The sequence below is a fragment of the Hemiscyllium ocellatum genome, chromosome 22 (assembly GCF_020745735.1).
Source record: "Hemiscyllium ocellatum isolate sHemOce1 chromosome 22, sHemOce1.pat.X.cur, whole genome shotgun sequence".
Lineage (NCBI taxonomy): Eukaryota > Metazoa > Chordata > Chondrichthyes > Orectolobiformes > Hemiscylliidae > Hemiscyllium > Hemiscyllium ocellatum.
Genome location: NC_083422.1, coordinates 61,128,979 through 61,152,699, shown reverse-complemented (window position 1 = coordinate 61,152,699; position 23,721 = coordinate 61,128,979). Strand labels below are relative to the sequence as shown.

Below are 23,721 nucleotides of genomic sequence, written 5' to 3'. Positions count from 1 at the left end.
CAGGTGGCATTGTAATTAACTCATGTTTATTTGCCTGTATATTTATGAAATATATGGAAGTTAATTCAGCATCCAAAGTTCAACCTGCTCGCAACCAAATAAGCACCCAACATTATTTTCATTGCCAGCACTGATTATGAAGTTAATTTTCATTTCAAAATCTCACAAAACACTTTCAACGGCAATCCCCTTTTATCCAACTTGTTTGTGAAATCAAAATTCTTGCAAACCTAAACATCTTAGAACTGCTGCAGTCTAGAAGCATCAGCTGACAAAGGCATGATATTTCTGCATAAAAATCAATACTACAATGAGTCCATGTTACTTATGCTTACTATTGCTATTGTGGAAGTGTGCCAAGTAGAACAGAAAGGAGCTTTATACTGATTGGGAACTCATGATCCATACGTTTCCTGACAGTCAGTACTGGACTAACATAAAGACGAGGGAATGGTGGAACAGAGAGAAACTTCTTTGTCCTGACAGGACCACCCCGAGCTGCTCTTTTCCATTCAACTGCCTTCATGGCTCAATGTTTTAAGTCCAAATCTCTGCATGATTTCCTTCAACATGGAAGGCGACAGCTGGCCTTGTGACGATATAGCAAAGGCCAGACCTGTGGATTTGCAAAAATTTCAAATCTCTTAGATATTGGTCAGGCAAAAAAAAAATTGCCACTTTAATGCAGTTGGTCAACTTCTTGTGCTTCCTTTTAAGTGCCCCTCACTGCAGTAGCAAACATCACAATACACTTTTTTTTCTGGGAAAAGTTAAACAATATAGCCTAACGATTTCCTCCACACAATTTCTCAATACTTTGGAAAAACGCTTTAACAGTTTAGCAAAATCGGTATAAAACAGAAATTCAGCACATTTGACAGCATTTGTGGGGAAAAAAAGCAACGCTAGCTTTGAGTCCATATTTCAACAAATCTTTCCATGCACTCCACCCTTCCTGGTGGTAATAAAATAGCCTGCACATATTCTTGGGTGATTGGAGTCTTTGGTTCACCACAGACCATCAAGTGCCCCACAATAATTCACAATGCTTAAACGGTAACAAACACAAAGATTAATTTCTGCAAAACAAAATGTTAGTTATAACACAATACATTTGATATGACTGGCATTTTAATATTTTGGCAGGAATACTTACATGAAGTAGAGCAAGTCTCTGCTCTGGGCGAAGGTGACTGAACTCATCACTAAGCACAAACTGAATTGCTGCAAACGAGAGGTAAAAGAGTCAGGAAAAATGGAAAGTGGGAAGAGAGAGAGAAAAATGTTATTCAAAATGGATACACTTCTACTCAATGAAGGGCAACAGAGTCAGTTCAATATTCCAGCAACAATAGACCTTCAATAAGTTTCAGGCTGGCATCAAATATGCACCAGCAAACCTGCAGGATTAACCATACAAGTGAAATTAGAATATTGAATAGTCCTGTGTTGTAAGCACTCACTTGATTCTAAACAGAACCTGAAAGTTTGTAATCCTAACAATGTAATTTCATCTTGTACAATCTAAAATTAAGTCTAATTGCTGCACCTTTTACTGTAAATAATTTATCTACTGAATCCTAGGACAGAAATATGAAACTTCAATTCTGAAAATTTTCCATAAACGTTTAGCACGACCCAAGTAGCCACCTGCATGTTCTTCCATATGGCAATTTATAATATTTGCCATTGGAACAACTTAGAAGGCATCTTGTTTATCATTTGCTTCATACTTGTATTTCATGCTTTCAACTCCAGAAATCTCACCAGATTGAAGATATGTGACAGGGGTCTTCATTACATACCCTTGCAAACACCATTCTGTAGCCTTCACACAAGTACATTCAAAAAAAAGCAACAAAAGGAATGACTTTTCTAAGATTCTTTCCCTCAACTTTACTTTCAACTGAGAATTTTCATAGCAGCATGCTGTGATCTAAAATGTCATGAATTCAATTATGGCCCTAGTACATGCAAACAAGAGTTTCATCTTCACTATTTTACCAAGCGGTTTCTTATAAAGGTTATTGTCAATAATACAAAACTCAAGTTTAAATACAATATTTTACATACATTTAATTCATATCATGAATTCTCAAACTACAGCGGAGAGCATTTTGAGTGTGTACAAGGTCAATCTACTTATGTCTTGACATCACAATGATTTTGAAATTTTAAAAAATATCCTTGAAATTAAAAAATGTCAGCTCTTACCATAAAAAAAGTTACTCTTTCCAGATCCATTTCGGCCAACTGAAGAGAAAGAAATACGATTAGATGCTGTTAAAACAATTCTCTCTCTCCACTACTTCCACTATTAAAAAACCTATCATTCCAAAAACATAAGAACAAGTAAAAGTTGAGTGAAAATATACATGAAAAATAAATGACCAAATTACAGAACAAGGAAAAAAATTTGGAATAATAAAGCTACATTCTCCAGTTTACACGAGTGGCAAACTTTGCCAAACACAACCAGTTTTCCATTAAAGTATTTTTCCCTAAAGTAAAAGTCAGACAAAATAGTATTTAAACTCTACTACATTGATTACATTCCAAAATAATGCATTTACGTTCAGTACATTTTGTCAGTGAATTGTTCACAATTATTGCCATATATTGTATTGAAATGAACAGTCAATTCAGATTTATGAACAAAAAAGATTAATAGCTCCCAACCTGCCTCAGAGTTATTCAATACATTCCTTTAGATACTCTAATTGACCACAACAGTGATCAGCATAATAAAGTACCACATATGAGGTTTTGCAGCACAGTGGATAGTGTTCCTTCATCTGGGATAATTTCAAGATCACAGAAGAATCATTCACAACAAGGGTAAATTGGCTCATCAACCAGCTGTAGAAACGCTCCACTACAAGAACAGACAGTAAGTGTTTGAGATAGATATAAATGATGCAAATGAGAAATGTAGTGGGGGGGAATCAGTAGGTTTGCAGAAGACTTGAAAACTGGCTTGGTGGCTGACAGCGAGGAGGGTGGTCTTAGATTACAGAAAGACATAGATGGATTGGTCAAATGGGCAGATCACTGGCAGACAGAATATAAGTGGGAGGTGATGCACTTTGGAAGTAACAAGACAAGGGAGTATTTTTATTTAATGAATGGTAGGACATGAGGAAGAGAGGGATTTTGGGATACTTGCCCACAGATCTTCGAAGGAGGAAGACAGGTTAATAGGATAGTCAAGCAATACTGAACATTTGTCTTGCTCAGTCACAGCATACATTATAAAAGAAGGGAGTTTATACTGGAGCTGTACAAGGCTTTGGTTGGGCTACAGCAGCAGTACCGTGCGCTATTCTGGTCAGTGCACAATAAGAAGGAAGTCATTAAATTGGAGGGAATGCAGAGAAGATTCACTAAGGTGCTGCCTGGGATGGAACATTTTAGCTACAAAAAGTAACTGAATAAGCTCAGGTTGTTTTATTCAGAGTAGAGAAGGCTGATGGGGGGGGGGGGTGAAATCTGATAGAGGTGTTTGAGATTTTGAGAAAAATGGACAGGGTGAATAGAAAACAGCTATTCCCCTTAGCTGAAGGATCAGTTACAAGGGGACACACTTTTAAGGTGAAACACAGGTGGCTAAAGGAGACTTGAAAAAAATGTCTTTCACCCAGAAGCATGGTAAAACTGCCTGGAAGGGTTGTTCCATAAAACCTCTAAGAATTGCTTGGGTTGATCACTTCATTTTTCATAATAATCAAAGGTATGGGCCTCGTGCTGGAAAGTGGGACTAATGGAAATTTAGTGTATTTTTGGTGGTACAGTTTTGAGCCACAGTGCCTCTGGTGTACTGTGTGATCGTCCAGCTCTTGCTTTTACAGTCTCCTGGTCAGCAAGGGGACATACATAGCTTAACTAAGCAGCACGTGCTGAGCAACAACTTGCTCACTGACTCTCAGTTTGGGTTCTGCTAGGACCATTCAGCTCTTGTCTCATTACAGTCTTAGTTTAAAAAAGAGACAGAAGAGCCAAACTCTAGTTGAGGGGAGATTGACTTCTGTTGGTATCAAAGCTGCATTTTACCAAATACGGCATCAAGGACTCCTTGCAAAATGGGAGTCAATGGGATTCAGGTAGAAATATCTCCAATGATTGAGTCATACCTGGCACAAAGGAAGATGGTTGCAGTTGTTGCAAGTCAATTCAACAATTCCAAGAAATCAATGCAGGAGTTCCTCAAGATAATGTCCTAGACTCAACCGCCTTTAGCTACTTCATCAAAGACCTTCCCTCCATCATACCTTAGAGGTGGGGACATTCATTGACAATTGCACAATATTCAGCATGATTTACTACTTTTCAGATAATGAAGCAATTCACTTCACAATGCAGCAAAACACAGACAAAAATCCAGTTTAAGATAACAGGGGGAATGTAATATTCACGCCACTCAAATGGCAAGTAGTGACCATCTCTAAGAGAATCCATCCATTACCCCTTGAAATCAATGGTGCTACCATCACACAGCTCTCCATCATCAATATCCTGCGAGTTACCATTGATCAGAAACTGAGTTGGACGAGTCACATAAATGCTGTGGCTACAAAAGTAGGTCAGAAGCTCGGGATCATGCAGTGAATAACTCACCTCATGGCTCTCCAAAGTCTGTCCACCATCTACAACATAGAACATAGGTCCTTCAGCCCTCTATGTTGTGCTGACTGTTTATCCTACTCTAAGGTCAAACTAACCTACATACCCTTCATCATACTATCTTCCATGTGCCTATCCAATAATCGCATAAATGTCCCTAATGTATCTGACTGTACTACCACCGATGGCAATGCATTCAACACATTCACCATTCTGAGTAAAGGACCTACCTCTGACATCTCCCCTAAACCTTCCTCCAATCACCTTAAAGTTATGCCCCCTCGTGATAGACATTTCTGTCAAAGGAAAAAGTCTCTGGCTATCCACTCTATCTATGCCTCTCGTCGCTTGATACACCTCGAACAAGTCACCTCCCATCCTTCTTCGTTCTAATAGCCCTAGCTCCTTCATGTTTCTTCATAAGACCAGCCCTCCAATATCCTGGTAAATCTCCTCTGCAGCATCTCTCAAGCTTCTACATCTTTATCAGGCAACCAAAACTGAATACAATATTCCAAGTGTGGTCTAACCAGGGCTCTTTAGAGCTGCAGATTAACCTCACGGCTCTTAAAAATCAATCCCTCTGCGAATGAAAGCCAACACACCATACACTTTCTTAACAACTCTATCAACTTGGGTGGCAACTTTGAGGGCTCTATGGACAACACATATTGAAAAGCAGCAGTGCGGAGTAGAGTCACAAAACCAGTCACTGAGCATGGAAACAGACCCTTCTGTCCAACATGTCTACACCGATCATCCCAATCTGACTTAGTTTCATTTACACCATTTGGCCTGTATCCCTCTAAACTCTTCCTATTCTTATTGCCACACAGATGCCTTTTAAATGTTGTAACTGTATCCACCACTTTCTCTGGCAGCTCATTCATACAAATTCTGATGTGAAAAAAATTACCCTTCAGCTCCCTTCTAAATTTTTCTCCCAACCTTAAACCCAACGCCTGATAGTTTATACTCCTGGGAACACCCTCATCATCTGTTGCCCTCGCTCTTATGCGCCCCCCCCCCCCCGTCTACAACATAAAAACCAACATTTTCCAGCCGCTTTCAGTTCTGAACAAGCGTTACATCAGACTCTAGACATTAGCAGTTTCTCTCTCCACACAACTTTCTTGATCTGCTGACTTCCTTCAGCATCTACAGATACATTGCAGAAAATCACGATTCTTTATGACCACACCTTCCAAATCTATGACCACTACCATCTACAAGAACAAGGGTAGCAAATACATGGGGAATACCACCCCCACCACCTGCATATTCCCCATCCTAACTTGGAAATATACAGCCATTCTTTCTCACTCAGACAAAAGTCTCCTCAGAGACTGCAGTAGTTCAAGAAAGCTGCTCGTCACTACCTTCTCAAGAATATAAGCAGTGGGCAATAAATATTGGCCCAGCCAGGGAGGCTTGCATCCCATAAGCATATTTTTAAAAAACAGTTTGATGGACTTGCCTAAATGAATGCAGCTCCGAACAAACTCAAGACATGTGACACTGTGCAAAACAAAGCAGCCTGCTTGACTGGAACCAAGTCCACAAACATCCACTCCCTCCAACACCAGAACCTAGTAGATACACACTACTACATATACAAGGTTGCTTGGACAGCATTTTCCAAACTCAACAAGGGTAGCGACGCACAATCCTGACTTTGAAGTTCATTGTCATTCCTTCATTGTCACTGGGGCAAAATCCTGACACTCCTTCCCAAGAGCACTGTGGCTATAACTACACCAAGTAAGAAAGTTGTATCCAAAACTGACTTAGTGACAGGATTCAGAGGGTGATGGGAGAAGGTCGTTTGTGTGACTGCAACCCAGTGTGCAGTGGTATTCACAGGGATTATTAAGAGGTCTCTTATTGCTTATGATATTCATAAATGATATAGATAGGAACGTGTGTGAGCGTGCGTGCGTGCGTGCGCGTGCAGGGGAGAGAAGAGGAATGACACATACATTTGCGGGTGGCACAAGGTTTGGCCAGGCAGTTAATAATGAGGAGGAAGGTGCTTGGTTACACAGGAGGAGTGCACTGGACAAATTGACAGATGACAGATCAATGGCAGTTGGAATTCAATCCATTAAAAAGTACTTGGATGAACACTTGAAGTATCATAACATTAAAGATTATGGGCTTAGTGTGGGAAGCATGTGGTAGTAGTATAGTTTTCGCAGTATAAACCTAATGGCCCATGCTATACTGTATGATTTTGTGAACTGCAGAGGTTCAAGAAAACACCTCACTACTACCTTCTCAAGGATAATATATATACACTAGTCAAACCAGCAAAGTTCACAGCCCTGGAGTGATTTTGTTTCAGTAGTTTACTTGATGTGGATTGGCAGCTCCGAAGCTGCAGCCTCTGGTAACTTGGCCAAATCGATCGTCAGAAACAGACAAATATGTGTTCTGACTGCATCACGCATCAACAGATATTACTTGATATTTTTTAAAAATTGTATGCATGGAAAAATTGCTCTCTCCAATGTTAGATTTCTCTCAAAATTCCTACTAACAAATTAAAAAGCAAACATTTTTCTAACTTTCAGCTTCATCTCTCAGTTTTCTCAGTATTTTTCATTGTTATTTGCTCACTCACTAAATTTCTCAGCTGGCATTCATTTATTAAATTGTAAGCATTATCAGGGAGTCAAGTTCTCTCTCGTTATATAGCAGGGAAGTTCTCAAGCTCAAGGAGAACGGCTACTCTTGGTCAGGGCTTTATTCATTAATACCTTCTATTGGACGGATTGAGAAATGCAATTGCATTGTGTGTCCACTGAATGGGGTCACTTAGTAACCAGAAATCAAGATTTGTGCTCTAATCCCATGACGTATTTTTACATTCCTCATTCACACAAGTCACAGTTAAATCCCTGTTCAGACCAAGGGAAATCTCACTTCTCCACTATGAAAGGCTTATCAATCTTTCCCAAGGGGCATAGATGATGTAAATTTAAAGTCCAACAATGACAGAACCACTGAAGACTAAAATTCGACACAGAAACAACTGACAGTGTACTCTAGAAAGCAATGAGGATTTAGTGCACAAAACAGAAAAACAATTTCATTGGTCTTCAGTGAAGTATAACAATGGGTGTCAAAAAGGTTTACCTCCCAAGTTGAAAGGCTTGATAAGCACAAATAATTATTAAAATAGCTAAATGATTAGACATAAAGTCCTCCTAAAGCAGTGAAATTGCAAGAGTACAGATCATCTCAACTTTCACGATCATATGGATATAAATCATTGGTTAACATATACAGAAACACACCCATTTCTACACCCCATCAGAGTACCTTAACTGCAATGTCTCAGAAAACACAAACTTAAAACAATAACCACACAGCTTTATTCTGTAAAAACATTATTCGCTTTATTTTAAACTAGCGTTTCATCTTCCCAATCATTACTATTTAAACATTTATCTTCCTGACACTGAAAGAGTTCAAAACCTCAGTTTGGGAATAACACTCAAAGTTAAGTCCTCATCACTCCAGCTTTAATTCTACACCTGCTCTTTAACCCAAAACATAATTCTTTCCCTGTACTATTTCTGCTTTTTGGAGAACAGTCAAACGTGCAACCACTCTGCATCATCAACATCTTCACAAATAGAAAAATGAATAATCAGTAAATTTTGTTGTTACCATCGAAATTGAAGTAACAGCTGTTCTCTTTCAAGCACTATTATTGAAACGGAACAAGCACAATGGTGACATTGACAATGTCACTGGACTAGGAATCCAGAAGCCCAGGCAAACATTTGAGACCTCAAGAATTACAATGGTAGTGCCCCTGTCAGAGGCGGACGGCCTGGGCTTAAGTATCACCTACATACTTCTGAACAGGGAGATTAAACATATCAAAAGGCTTGACAAGGCTTTCTTTTGGCACTCAAACCAAAGAAATTGCAATCTAGATTATGATCTGATACAGAATGCAACCAAACAGTAAGAATTCAATCAAGAATCAAATTGACAAAATTCTTATTAACAGCCACAAGAAACTCCAGTCCTGTTCTGTGTGAAGTTTATCTTAACATCTTTAGAATATCTTAAAGTCAGAATCTAATGATTTCAATCCCAAAACTGATATTCTATAGTAGTCTTATTCATAACCAAATAAACTTCAAATTTTGTCAATGTAAAAAAGTTGAAAATTGATTCATCTTATATCGAAGTTTACAATACAAACACACAACCAAGCAATAAAATTATTTTGATGTAGTGAACAAAAAAATTTATCATAGACAAGCAAGTATTCTGGAAAATCCTTTGTGAACTCGCATCGTCAGAAACTTACCTATAACATTATGCTTGGAGCTGAAAGGATCGACAATTGTTTGATCCCTGTAGCTGCGGAAACCCTGGATAATCACCTGGAAGAAAAGAAATGGAAGTAACTTTAGTTTTCAGTTTTATAAAATTAAATCCCACACTTTAACCTTTACATCTACAGCTCTCATCAATGAAAATAACTTTTTTGCATCAAAATCCTACCATAATTCCTATCCAAGAGCAGAAAACAAAAACATTATCCAGACCAAAATGGGGAAAGAAGTTAGAAATAAATTATATGGATTAATTGAGATACTGTGTGTATGTTTTAACCCGACTACATGTTCCTTTTAAATTTAAAAATGCTACAGTTTCAAGTCTCATTCAGGTCTTGAACAGAAAGGTCAAAGCTGATTCAGTCCAGTAAGTTGGGTGCACTGCACTGTCAGAAATAACATCTTTCAGTCAAGATGTTAAACTGAGGCCTTGATTACCTCATAGACAACCAGAAATGATTGCACAGCACGATTTTGAATAGCAAGGATTTATCCCTGGTGACCTAGAAAATATTTCTCTTCATTAACGGATGAAAAAGATGATCACATAATTGCCCACTGAAATTCCTTCATCACAAAATACTTCATCGACTGCAAACTATTCGGGAAATCCTTACAGTGCAAATGGTGCTACATAAACCTAAGTCTATCTTTATGAAGAGTTTCCAAATCAGGCAAAAGGACTGACAGCATCCTGGGATCAAAACTAGCTATTTCTAACTGTTCAAATTCATCACAGTGCTTTGCTAATACAAAGAAAATAATCAAAATTTCACACTAACACATTTTTTCCTGGTCTGACTGAACAATAACATTCAAATAGGTCACCAGTTGAAATTCTATCTTCGCCCAAACTTGCACTTATGGTCGAAACGGACATGAATTGATCCATGGTGCTGGTGCACATGCAGTTCGTGGTAAGTGAAGCCAAGAACAAATGCTGCAGGAAATACCTCCTCGCCTCACCATTTAATTAGGCTATTAATGAAGGCCTGCCCAGAAAGGTTGGCCTGCAAAATAGAAAATCTGACAAAACTATCTATTTAAGGATTACAGCTTTCCACAAAAAGGGACAAGTTACAACTGCAGCAAAATAAAACGTATGAATACTTCATAACCTGGGTGTTGTGCGATTTTTAACTTTGTCCACCCCAGTCCAACACCAGCTCCTCGATATCATGTTTTTTTTTCATTTCTGCAGCACTGAGGTGCTAAGAGGTCTAACAAGGGAGGATGATCCTACCTGGGGAGGAGGTTCACTGCCCAGTGTAAGCAGTGAGGGAGGGTTTCAATCAGTTTGTTGAAGTTTTCTTGCTCCCACATACCTGGTTCCAAATAATGAAGAAGTGTGCTAGTATCACAAGGAAATTAAATGCATGTATTTTTCACTTTATTTCCTACACATTTCTTGGAAGGGCCCATTCTACACAATCATTACTCATTTACATACATCTTCAATGTGTCAAAGCTGCACAGGATACTTTCCCTAAAAGGTAGCTGCAGCAGCTATGGGACAACAAACAGATACAGAAGTACTGTGATCAAGCAGGTTGGGTTCTCAGTGAAGTCAGCAGCCATGAATGTAAAGAATATGGCTACACTTCCAAGGAAGGCCCAGATTTATCAAGTAATACAAACACCTCAACTGTCAATGACAGAGTGTTGTGCCAGATTCCTGGATTACAGCCTCTATGACACACTATTGTCATGTGGTCAAATATAGAACTGTAACTGAACTCGCGCACACATTCTCTGTTCACTGAAGTCATGATCTTGATATAATGAGTGACTATTGACATTAATACCTTGTATTCAGAAGAACCTTGTTACAGTGAAAGCAGCTGCTTTGTTTAGTAAAGATGTGGAGGTGCCGGTGTTGGACTGGGGTAGACAAAGTAAAACAAATCAGAACACCAGATTGTAGTCCAACAGGTTCATCTGGAAGTACTAGCTTTCAGAGCACTGCTCCTTCATCTAGTAACTAGTGGGACAGGAGCATAAGACACAGACTTCATAGCAAAAGATCACAGTGCCATGCAATTAAAACGATATATTGAACAAATCTAGATTTTCATCTTTTAGAATGGGTTACAGGTTTTGGCTCATTAACATGTAAATCACAGAACTTCTTTTAAGACACATTCTTGAAATAACTTAAGGTTTCATTAAAAAAAAGGTTACATTTCAGCTCAGACAATACATTAAAGATGTGGTGTTACAGTCTGGCTGTATTCCAATCTTGAGTCAGACTGGTTCTATTTCCAAAGTACGGATCTATAAGAGGTTACATGGATTGACCGCCTGCCCTACTAGTTACCTGTAGGAGTAGCTCTCTGAGTGTTAGTACAGTACTTCCAAATGAACCTGTTGGATTTTAATCCTGAGTTGTGTAATTTTTAAACTTTGTTTAGTGAATACTTTTTTCCCAACATCCTAAAGTACGTTACTGTTCCTGAAGTACTTCTGAAGTACAATAACCACAAGTGACTATGACCAGTTATCTCGTTTTTGAGATATTAAAGAATGAATATCACCCTCACATTAACATCTCTTTCAAAAAAAAAGATAGCACCTCTAAAAGTACAATACCGCATCAGTTCAACACAACCCCAAGATAGGAGTGTCAGCAGAAAACTTTTGCTCTCAGGTATTAAAGTGGGAAATGAATCTATAATCTCTTAACTCAACAGGCAAGAATGCGACCTACAAATATGGCAGACATAATTGGTATCCATTGCAAATGTTACATTTGAGCCATGCTTTACAGAAATGTGCACTCTTGTAGTGCCTCAATTATCCAGGTGTGGAATGAGAAAGTTGTAGCTTTACAGTTGACATATCTGCTATACACACTACAACTAAACAGGATATGAAGGAAAGGGCTTGACCACAAGGGGCTTGTGGGCCATTTGTTCAGAAGAATTAAGAACATCTGTTCTTAGTGTCAATGGATTGGTGTAAATGTGATAACAACTGTTCACTTGTGGAATGTGTGACAGTACTTCCCTTTGACCCCAAGGGCTGGAAGCTGCACATACTGTACAGTTGGATGTTGTTTTATATTGAAGTCTCTTAATAAAACTCATACTCAATAGGAAAATAACTTGTAATTTAATAAGCTGAGTGGAATATGCACGTAATAGAACATAGAACATTACAGCGCAGTACATGCCCTTCGGCCCTCAATGTTGCAATCCTGATACATTTTCATGTATACCACACTGAGCAAGTTGAATTTATGAAGCTCAGCTCTCTAATCTTGGCTGTTCTGGAATGTGAATGTCTCATTACCCTTACAAGCTAGGAAGTCACAAAGGCTGAAATTGACATAGTAAGAAAGTTAGAGATTATGAGGGGTGATAGATATGGGACAGATGTCAGAGGTAGGTTCTTTACTCAGAGTAGTAGGGGAATGGAATGCAACAGTAGTAGACTTGCCAACTTTATAAGAGTATTTAAATGGTCATTGGATAAACATATGGATGAAACTGGAATAATGTAGGATACATAGGCTTCAGATTGATTCACAGGTCGGCACAACATCAAGGGCTGACGGACCTGTACTGCACTGTAATATTCTATGTTCATGCGTGAGAGAGTGAGAGGGGGAGGCAGGACGAAAGCTGGTGGAAAGGTTAGCTCTTTGTGGTCTGATTTGAGAGTACACTTGTTTGTCATGGATTGAATGTTTGTGTACTGTCCCTTGGAGCACGAGATCCGGGAATGTTATGAATTTAATTTGCATTTTGGAAATCTTACCAGTGTCTTGTACAGCTGAAGCATGACCTTGTGGCTCCGAAACTCAATCCCCTTACCAATCAACACACCATATGCCTTCTTAACAACCTTATCAACCTGGGTGGAAACTTTCAGGGATTTATGCATTTGGCTTGGCCTGGCTTAGCTAAGCATACTCAGACCTGTCAATTAGTTTCTCTTCCTCTACAAACTTTTGCCATTTTATTGCTGCTTATCTGATTAAGTGACATATGGGTTTTTTTGCAATCTCAGTCCCAATTTCTGTATAAGTGTAAGCATCTATGTTATATTGTAACAATGACGCCATTGGTACATAAAAGGTAATAATTTAAACTAAACTATCTGTAAGAGTTTTGTATTCCAGATTACCACAGAGTACGATCTCCGGAACAAACCAAGACAGCCTTACAAGTCGAGTGTATTGGGGAATGCTAATGTATTTTGTTCGGATAATGGATCGTTCTGATAACCGGTCTGATTGTAAACAACTAGTAATTTATGAGAGCCGGTTATTAAACATTTCTCAGTCATTTGGTAATGCATGCCGTAATGCCATTTAATTGCTAACTGAATAATGAGTTGCCTAATGCCATTTTTACAGGACCTTGAGATCTTGTTCAGATAATCCAAAATTTGGATAATTGATATTTGAATAATCGAGATTGTACTGTATGTGTAAAATGTCACTCCTGAATAAGACTAAATGTTTCACTACCATGAATGCTTAATGCCATAATAAACTTCAGTTTTACAGCAGCAACCAATTCTGACCAAAATGCTGTAGAGATGTCATTATGTAGCAAGTAATACAACTTTAGGTAAATCTGTCTTCTAAACCTAAGACATTGACAAAAGGTACCCTTAGTCCTCTCCAGGTAGAAACCTGCTACTGAAAGGAGAGGATATAACTTTTGTTTTTAAAGTATTATTCTTCCTTTCAATAAACAGTTGTTGTGTGCTCCCACGAGCCCAGTCTGTCACAAACAGGAGATATTACTCTAAGCTTGGACATTGCAGATTAGACATAGCCATTAGCTGCAATAACCACAGTGAACTTTGCATGGGCCATGATCCACATGTCCAATCACTTCGAAGTATAACAATGCAAACTTGAATCACAACATATCTCTTTGGTTGTTCACTGATAACATGTCTGTAACCAGTTTGCGCTGTAGAACTTGCCACACACTATCCACTATTAGATATGATTCCGTACTTGGAGAACATTTATCCCACTGCCCCAACTTCAAAGAATAATGCTCTGTTAATCAAAGTGCAGTATTGTGCACATGCATGCACTGGAAACCACAAATATTGGTAATTAGGGCCCTGCTCTTTGCAAACAGAAATAACTTGTACAGAGAGCATACGTTTTCAACACAACAAAATAGCAGACAGCCATTCTTTGGTTCATTTTTCAGGGCAGTTCCTTGACCAGAGTCAATTTACCTGGTTTTAATGCTTAATGAAATTTGGCAGTTAACTGCCAGTCATCATAAACTGGTACATTATCCATAGTGACACCATCACTGTCCATTTGTCAATCAAATGTACTCCTTTCATGTGGTACAAAAGTTGCTTGCCATTTCTCGCAAATTATCCTGATCAGTAGAAGACAAAAAGCTTGAACAAAATGTGCTTATTTTTAGCAACAATCATGTTCTGTGCTACCAAACAAATATTTATACTTTGAGCATACAGTCTCCTAACTGATAAACCTAAGTGATAATAAGTTGTAAAACTGAACTTAAACATCTACACATAATTTCTTAATAATTAGCCTATTACCATCTACAGATATATAGAACACTATTTTTCTCAAATCTCCTGCACAATGATTCCCAATTACATCTATGCCACAAAAAAAAGGTATATAAAAGAAAAAGTAACATATAAACAACATCAGTGCACAATGTTACATAGAATTTCCAAAACAAAAACAACCATTCTAAATGATTGGCGTTGGTGTTTATGTGCCATAAGTTTCCTCCTCCCACATTATTTCATTTAACTGCATCAGCATGTCCTTCTAATGAAATCACCAAGGTTTCAGAACCAGTAAATGTAGGTTGTTTGTTTTTCATAATGTGCCTTTAGATCAGTGAAAAACACAGCAGCAAAATTACATATTTTATCTGGGGAGAGTACTTTGAGCTTTAACACTCATTGAAAGTACTGCTAAGGGCACATCTGCTGCTAATGGAACTATTGTGAAGTGATAGGTATCAAAGTATATTAGCGAATTTTGGGAAGATTTGTAGCTCAGGTTGAGGTTCTGGATGTAGGTTTGCTTGCTGAGCTGGGAGGTTCATTTCCAGACGCTTCATCACCCTACTAGGTAACTTCTTCAGTGGGCCTCAGGCAAAGCAGTGTACACGATTCCTGCTTTCTATTTATATGGTTGGGCTTCTTTTTGGTAATATTACCAACCCCAACATATAAATAGAAAGCAAGAATCATGAAAACTGCTTTGCCTGAGGCCCACTGAAAATGTTACCTAGTAGGGTGACGAAACGTCTGGAAATGAATCTCCCAACTCAGCGAGCAAACCTACATCCATAAAGTATTTTGAATGGAGTCAGTTATTGAAACCAGTAATCACATTCTTACACAAAAATGCATGTAAATCTGGAACAATGTCCTTTAAATGTTATTTAGATTATGTCAACTGAATACTTGCAACACAGTGATGGATTTTCTTTTGCCTGCAAAATGTGTTAAGGTTTACAGAACTAATGCAGCATGCTGGGAGTCAATACATAGATTGGCTATCGAACAGAGTGTGAGAACAGGCCTGTATGGATGGATGGCCTAATCTCATGTAGCTCATATGTTGTAATGCATACACAAAAATCAATCTGGACATTTTGTCTTGAACACTTTTAGTCTATTGCAGTCTACATGTCAATTTATCTTACAGCTTCATTGAATACTGGAAGCAATGTTTTGCATTCTGGTTTGTTTCAAGCATTCTGAAAACCCTTTGAAGGTTGAAAGTGCTCTGGTAAATGTCTGCTTCAATTATCTGTATTTTAAACAATACCCAAACTACACCATAAAATACTAGATAAAAGGACTGAGCCTCAAATCAATGAGTTCAGTCATTTCATCCACAGCATCAAAGCAACATTCTGTTGGCTTGTGAGCTGGATTGCTATTTTGCAATTTAATGCATTTTACATTTTATTGTTTTCAAACACTGCTTACTCCCGTGTATTATTGATGTAACAAAAGTATAGGACAATAAAGTAAGGTTGCTACTAACTAAAGTAGGTCAGCATGACTGGATGTATTTTTGATATTTGGCCAAAAATATTCCGATCTGGGCACCTGAACTGTGGTGTTTTATTGTGCAAAGAACACCACCAATCTTGGAGAAAGTGAGGACTGCAGATGCAGGAGATCGAAGTCGAGAGAGTGTGGTGCTGGAAAAGCACAGGAGGTCAGGCAGCATCCGAGGAGCAGGAGAATCAACACTGCGGGCAAAAATACTTAATCAGGAATGGATTCCTGAAGGGCTTTTGCCCGAAACGTCAATTCTCCTCCTTGGATGCTGCCTGACCTGCTGTGCTTTTCCAGCACCGCACTCTCAACAACACCAACCTAAAATAAACCTATGCGCAACCTAAAATAAACAGAAACACCTAAAACCAATGCCTAATGTCAAATATAGAAACACCTCACAATTCTGTTTTATTGATTCATGGCATATGGCCAACTACTGGATGGCCACCATTTGTTGCCCTCAAGAAGGTGGTGGTGAGCTGTGTTCCTGAACTGCTGCAGTCCACATGCTGTAGATTGATCATAGGAGGAACTCCAGGATTTTGACCTGGCGACGGGAACGGTGATGTATTCCAAGTCAAAATGGTGAGTTGCTTAGAGGCAAACTTTCAGGTGGAGGTGTTCCCATGCATCTAGCAATTTGATTTGGTTTATTTATTGTAGCAAGATATATGTGACAAAGTACAGTGAAAAGTTTTGTACAGTGTCACCATTGTCTAGCATCCTCTTAAAAATAGAAAAATAAAAAACAAAACATAGAAATAAAAGAAGTGTCTAACTTTACAGTACTGCTTCTTCAGTGCCCCATCATGGACACTTCACCACATCACCAGTGCTGGAATAAAAGTCACTTCCATAAATGCACTCACCACTATGAGCGTTTGCTGGACTTTTCCAATACAGAACCACCGAAGCCAAAAGGAACAGCATCAGCCCAAACCAGACTCTGCCGTCGCTATGAGTCTGCTTCAGGCCCATCTCACCAATACAGAGCCATGATGCCACTGGCTACCACATCACCTCAAACCTGACTCCACTGTCACCATGAGTCAGTTTTGGGCATACCTCGCCAATGCAGATTCAGCTCATGCTGCCAGGTCTCATACTGAGTATCGAGTAAAAAGTGAGGTCTGCAGATGCTGGAGATCAGAGCTGAAAATGTGTTGCTGGTTAAAGCGCAGCAGGTCAGGCAGCATTCAAGGAACAGGAAATTCGACGTTTCGGCCTGAAACGTCGAATTTCCTGTTCCTTGGATGCTGACTGACCTGCTGCGCTTTAACCAGCAACACATTTTCAGCTCATACTGAGCATCACCAGGAACCCAAATTTGCCTCCGCAGCAGCAGCCATGAACTAGCACAAGAATCACTTCATCAACGTAGAAGCTGTCCGGAACCCAAACTCTTAACACTACCAACAGTCCACTCTGCTGGGCCCACTCCAGCATGCACTGCTGTGCCCAGTCACCATCAACACCATTACCACAACGAACTAGTTACCAAGAAGTAAACAAAATAAAATAGAATTTAAAAAGGAGACAGAAATAAAAATAACAAAGGAATGAAAAGAAAAGCAAACAGAGCAGACAAGCACCGAGCTTAGAAGCAGTACTAGGTGAAAGTGAGGACTGCAGATGCTGGAGATTAGAGTCGAGAGTGTGGTTCTGGAAAACCACAACAGGTCAAGCAGCTTCCAAAGAACAGGCGAATTGATGTTTTGGGCAAAAGCCCTTCATCAGAGATGAACAAACATAGAAATTAAGGAAGAACATAGAGATAAACTGATACCCTCAGTGGTCCTGTACTAGAGAAATCCAGCGAGGACTCAGTGGTGAGGGCAGCAGTGGAAGTGACCTTCGTTCTAGCAGGGGTGATGTGACCAAGTGTCCATAAAGGTGCACTTAAGAAGCACTACTGTAAAGTTAAACACTTCCTTTATTTCTATGCTTTGTTTTATTGCTATTTTATAGAAGCCTTGCTCCACTATTTTCTTACCAGAAGCCTTGCCCTTCAATTGGAAGAGGTCATGGGTTTGGAAGGTATTACCTAAGGATCATGAGTGAATTTCTGCAGCACATCCTGTTAATAGTACACACTGCTGTAGTGTTTCAGTGGTGGATGTGTGTGAATGCAGCACCGATCAAGTGGGCTGTCTGGGATGGTATCAAACTTCTTGATTGGTGTTGGAGCCGCTCATTCAGGCAAGTCAGGAGTACAGAGGAACCTCGATTGTCGGAATACCAATCATCCAAAATCGGATTATCCAGGGAAATCTCGAAGTCCCAACAGAAACATTACATCAAAGACGTGTGTCCAACACTGATCGCATCTTTTGTTTACAATGATTAAAAGAGCTGCCAAGAACGGTGCTGGACTGATGGGAGCACAGGCACCGTCTGTAAATAACTGACCTCCTAACCCCCACCCCTTCTCCCTACACTTTCCCTTAAGTTCTACACAAGGGGAGCAGGCGGGGGGGGGTAGTAATGAGGGCGTGCAGTGAGGCAGTGTTGGAGGAGTTTGGGAGGCAGGCAGGGGGGACAGTGTTGGAGGGTGTACAGTGCGGCGGTGTTAGACAGGGTTGGGGAAAGGGAGTGGGGCGGTGTTTATAGGGCAGGCTGTGGGGCATTGTTGGACGGGTTTGGGGGCAGTTGGAGGGCGGGTGGTGGGTGGTGTGGGAAGGCAGTGTTGAAAGGCGGGCGGGGCGGACAGTGTTAGGCAGATGGGGAGGCAGTGTTGGATGGGGTTGGGGTGGTGTTGAAAGGGGCTGGAGGGCAGTATTGGGGTTGGCGGGGGGTGGTGTTGGACAGGGTTGCGGGGCAGGCAGGGGCAGAGTTAGATATTGGTGGGGGGGGGGCGCGGTGTTGGACGTGGCTGGGTGCTGTTGGGGGGTGGTGTTTGACAGGGGTTGGGGGGGCGGGGCCTCAAGCATGGTGTGCTGCTGCCCAGTCTGAACAAAGAGCAGACTTAATAAAAAACTTCGAGCCCCACAGGAAAGGCACTGAATCGATTAACAAATAATCGATTATCCAAACGAAATAGTGCCCGCCCCTCTCATTCAGATAATCGAGGTTCTCCTGTTTTCCATCACACTCCTGCTTTGTGCCTTGTAGATGATGGACAGGCTTTGGTGATTCAGGTGGTAAGTTACTTGCCACAATATCCCTGGCCTCTGACCTGCTCTTGTACCACTGTTAATACAGCAAGTCCAGTTGCATTTCTGGTCATGGTGACGCCCAGGATATTGACAGTGAGGATATAGTGATGGCAACACCATTAAATTTCAAGGGGTGGTGTCAGATTATTTCTTACTGGAGATGGTCATTGTCTGACATTTCTGTAGAACAAATTTTACTTGCCATTTGTCAGCCCCAGCCTGGATATTGTCCAAATCTTGTTGCATTTGAACATAGACTGCTTCAGTATCAGAGGAGTCGCGAAAGGTAATCATCAACAAACGTCCCAAATTCTGTCCTTATGATGGAGGGAACGCCATTGTTGAAGCAGTTGAAGACGGTCGGGCTGAAGACACTACCCTGAGGAACTCCTGCAGAGTTGTCCTGGAGCCAAGATGACTGATCTCCACCTATCATCTTCCTTTGTGCCAGGTATGACTGCGACCATGGGACAGCTTGTCCTCGATAACCACTAATTCCAGTTTTGCTAGGGCTCTTGGATGCCACACTCAGTCAAATTCAGTGCTGACGTCAAGGACTGCACTTCACCTCTAGAATTCACTTCTTTTGTCCATGTTTACAATGGTTCCAATGAGTCAGAAGCTGAGTGACCCTGACAGAACCCAAAGTGGGCAACACTGAACAGGTTATTGCTGAGCAGGTGCTGCTTGATAGTGCTGCTGATGACACCTTCTACCACTTTACTGAGGATCAAAAGTAGACCAACAGGGCAGAAATTGGTTAGGTTAGATTTGTCCTGCTTTTTACGTACAGGACATACTTGAGTAATTTTCCATTAGAGTTGTAACTGTGTTGGAAGAGCTTGGCTCGGGAAGGTTCTGGAGCACAAGTCTTCAGTATTATTGCTGGAATGTTGTCAGGGCCCATAACCCTTGCAGAATTCAGTGCCTCCACCTGTTTATTGATATCAGATGGAGTTCATCCAATTGGCTGAAGACAGGTGTCTTATGATGCTAGGGACTGCTGCAGAAGGCCAAGATGGATCATCCACTCAGCACGTCTAGTTGAAGATTGCTGCAAATCAGCCTGATCTTTTGCACTGATGCGTTGGGTTCTTCCATCATTGAAGATGGGATATTTTTGTGGAGCAGCCTCCTCCAGTGAGTTATTTGATTGTGCACCACCATTCAACGACTTGATGTGGCAGGACTGTAGAGTTTAGAACTGATTTATTAGTTGCAATGATCGCTTAGCTCTTTCTATCATTTGCTGATTGTCATGCAAGTAGTCCTGTTTGGTAGCTTCACTAGGATGACACCTCATTTTTAGAGTGATGCTACTCCTGGAATGTCCTCCTGCACTATGCATTGAACTAGGATGGATCCACTGGCTTGATGATAATTGTTGAGTGGGAAATGTGCCAAGCCATGAAGTTGCAGGTTGTGCTGGAGTACCATTCTGCTGTTGTTGATGGCCCACAGCACCTCATAGGTGCTCAGTCTTCAGTTACTTGATCTGTTCAATATCTGCAAGGAGAAAGTGAGGACTGCAAATGCTGGAGATCAGAGCTGAAAATGTGTTACTGGAAAAGCGCAGCAGGCCAGGCAGCATCCAAAGAACAGGAGAATCGCATTTCGGGCATAAGCCCTTCTTCAGGAATAAGGAAAGTCATTCCACATTTTCAGCTCTGTTCAATATCAGTCCCATTTAGCATGGTGATAGTGTCATACAATATGTTGCAGGGTATTCTTAATGTGAAGTCAAAACCTCTTCTCCACAAAGGCTGTGTGATGGTTACTCTTACAAATACGGTCATGGACAGATGCACGCGCAGCCGACAGATTGATAAGCGTGAGATCAAGTATGTTTTTCTCTCGTTATTTCCCTCACCAACAGATGCAGTCTAGCAGCTATGTCCTTTAGGACTCGGCCAGCTCAATCAGTCATGCTGCTGCTAAATTACTCTTGGTGGTGGACGTTCAAATTCCCCACCCAGAGTACATTTTCTGTCCCTGTCATCCTCAGTGCTTTTTCTAAATGTCGTACTCCTCAGTGTTGAACTAATTCATGAGCTGAGGGAAAACAGTACATTGTAACCAGAAGGAGGCTTCCTTGCCCGTGTTTAACCTGAAGCCATTAGACTTCATAGGGTCCACAGTCATTGTTGAGGACTCCCAAAACAAATCCCCCCACCCCTGCTGTGCTGCGACCTCTGCTGGGTCTGTTCTGCCAATGGTACAAAACATATCCAAAGATGTTGATGGCAGTGTCTGGGACATTGTCTGTAAGATTGTATGATTCCATGAATATGACCAGAGCAAGCTATTGCAATTTCTCAATTTTGGCACTGGCCCCCAAATATTCATAAGGACATCTTTGTAGAGTCAACAAGGCTGCTTCTGATGTTGTCTTTTCTGGTGCATGGATTGATGTTGAGACTTCATCGGAATTGATCCAACTTTATGGCTTGCTAGGCCATATCAGAGTCATGCGCTGTTTTATGGTGATTTATGCATTACAATGAGCTCTAAAAAAAATTCATCCCGAGAAGATGGACAGCACAAAAGTACTTTTTATATCAAGCGAGTTCCACAGAATAAGTTTTAGATTTTTGAAAGCACTATATTTTACCATTCAGTGCAATCAGGCAGTTTACAAGAGGGTCTGCTGTGTGCACATGCAGTACGATGGATAGAAGTTCTTAGCTGTGTCCCCCTCACAGCATATTTTCGCACAGTAGAACTTGAATCACAAGCTAGCATATCGGGACTGGGGCTACAGTTGGGTTTTTTTATCATGATTCACTATTATTTTCATAGTTATTCAACTAAATCCTGAAATAAATTGGCTCCTGTAAAACATAAATCTAAGATGGAAGGGAACGTTTTCAAATCAAATTTATTGTGACCAAATGAGGGAAGCATTTGAATAAAGAATGGAAAACAATTCCACCCTTCCTCAGCCAGGGACATTATAAATGCTGTCAAGGATGCAAAGATTTGCCTATACAGAAACACAGAAAATAGTAGGCCATTTGGCCCATCAAGCCTGATATGATCATTGTTGATATCCAACTCAGTACCCTCTGCCTGTTTTCTCCCATAGCATGTAATCATGTTAGACTTAAGACCTTTATCAGTCTTGAAAACATTCAATGTTTGGCCTCAACTACTTTCAGGAGCAGAGAATTCCACAGGCTCACTAATCTCACAGTGAAGACATTTCTCTTCACCTCAGTCCTTAGTGGAATAGTCTGTATCCTTAGTCGATGATCCGTGGTTCTGAACTCCTCAATCATCAGGTACATTCTTCCAGTGTTTACCTTGTCTTGTCCTGTTAGAATTGTATAGGTGTCTATGAGATCACTTCTCATTCTTCCAAACTTCAGTGAATATATTCTAATCCAGCTTCTCTTCAGACATCCATCCTGCCATCCGAGGAATCTCTCTGGAGGCTGGTTTATGTAATCTCTTTCAGTCTTAGCACAATTATGACAGCTCAGGGAGACATTCAGCCCATCAAGCTGACACTAGACCCACGAAGTTATGCTAATCTCCTACCTTTTCCCCATATCTCTGCAAACTTCCTCTGTCAAAATAATCATCCAATACAGAAATGTAATTGTAATAACTTTCATGATGTCAGAACATAGCAAAGCACTTCACAGCCAATAAGTACTTTTGAAGTGTAGTCAGTGATGCCCTCCAGCACATCTCATCCACTTCCCGCACCTCCGCCCTTGAACCCCAACCCCTCTAGCCGCAACAAGGATAGAAACATCCCTGGTCTTCACCTTCCACCCTACCAACCTGCGTATAAATCGTATCATCCTCTGCCATTTTCGCCACCTACAAACGGACCTCACCATCAGAGATATATTTCCCTTCCCTCCCCTCCCCTCCCCATCCCTATCTGCTTTCTGTAAAAGACCATTCCCTCCATGATTCTTTTATTAGATATACGCCCTCCACCAAACCACCCTGCCCTCGTGGCACCTTCCCCTACCACCACAGAAATTGCGAAACTTGTGCCCACACCTCCCCCCTCACCTCTGTCCAAGGCCCCAAAGGAGCCTGCACATCCATCAGAGTTTTACCTGCACTTCCACACATATCATGTACTGTATCCATTGTTCCTGAAGCGGTCTCCTCTACATTTTAACCACTTTAAAATTCTATACTGACCATTAAATACTGGCCAGGACAACCACCTGGATAGCCACTATGTTCTTTCATATAATGCCATGATATTTTACTACCACCTGAGGGGACAGACAGGGCCTCAACTGAACACCTCTTCCAAAGTGTGGGTCCTCTGACAAGGCAGTACCCTCACAGTATTACACTGGTATTTCACCCTGGAGTGGCACTTGAACCATAATGTTCTTGCTCAGAAGCGAAAGGTCGCTACCAACTGCCATCTGAGAATTATGGCTTACACGCCATACAAATATTTAACAAGATATACTTGTGGTGCTGAGGTGGGACAGATGCATTTATTTTTAAAAGAGACCTGCAGTTGAAAAATTATTCTGTACACTGCAGTGGATCTGTAATAAAGT

At 40.6% G+C, this 23,721-nt stretch overlaps 1 protein-coding gene across 1 annotated transcript in view; it reads right to left on the bottom strand.

The window, feature by feature from the left end:
- Nucleotides 1–23,721, bottom strand: part of smc3 (structural maintenance of chromosomes 3) — a 114,116-nt gene that overhangs the window by 85,655 nt on the left and 4,740 nt on the right. Inside the window, exons 2-4 of the mRNA XM_060842278.1 lie at nucleotides 8,951–9,026; nucleotides 2,215–2,253; nucleotides 1,157–1,224 (exon numbers count right to left, since the gene is read on the bottom strand). Of these exons, the coding sequence (XP_060698261.1) occupies nucleotides 1,157–1,224; nucleotides 2,215–2,253; nucleotides 8,951–9,026 (183 nt within the window). The remainder of the gene's footprint in view (nucleotides 1–1,156; nucleotides 1,225–2,214; nucleotides 2,254–8,950; nucleotides 9,027–23,721) is intronic.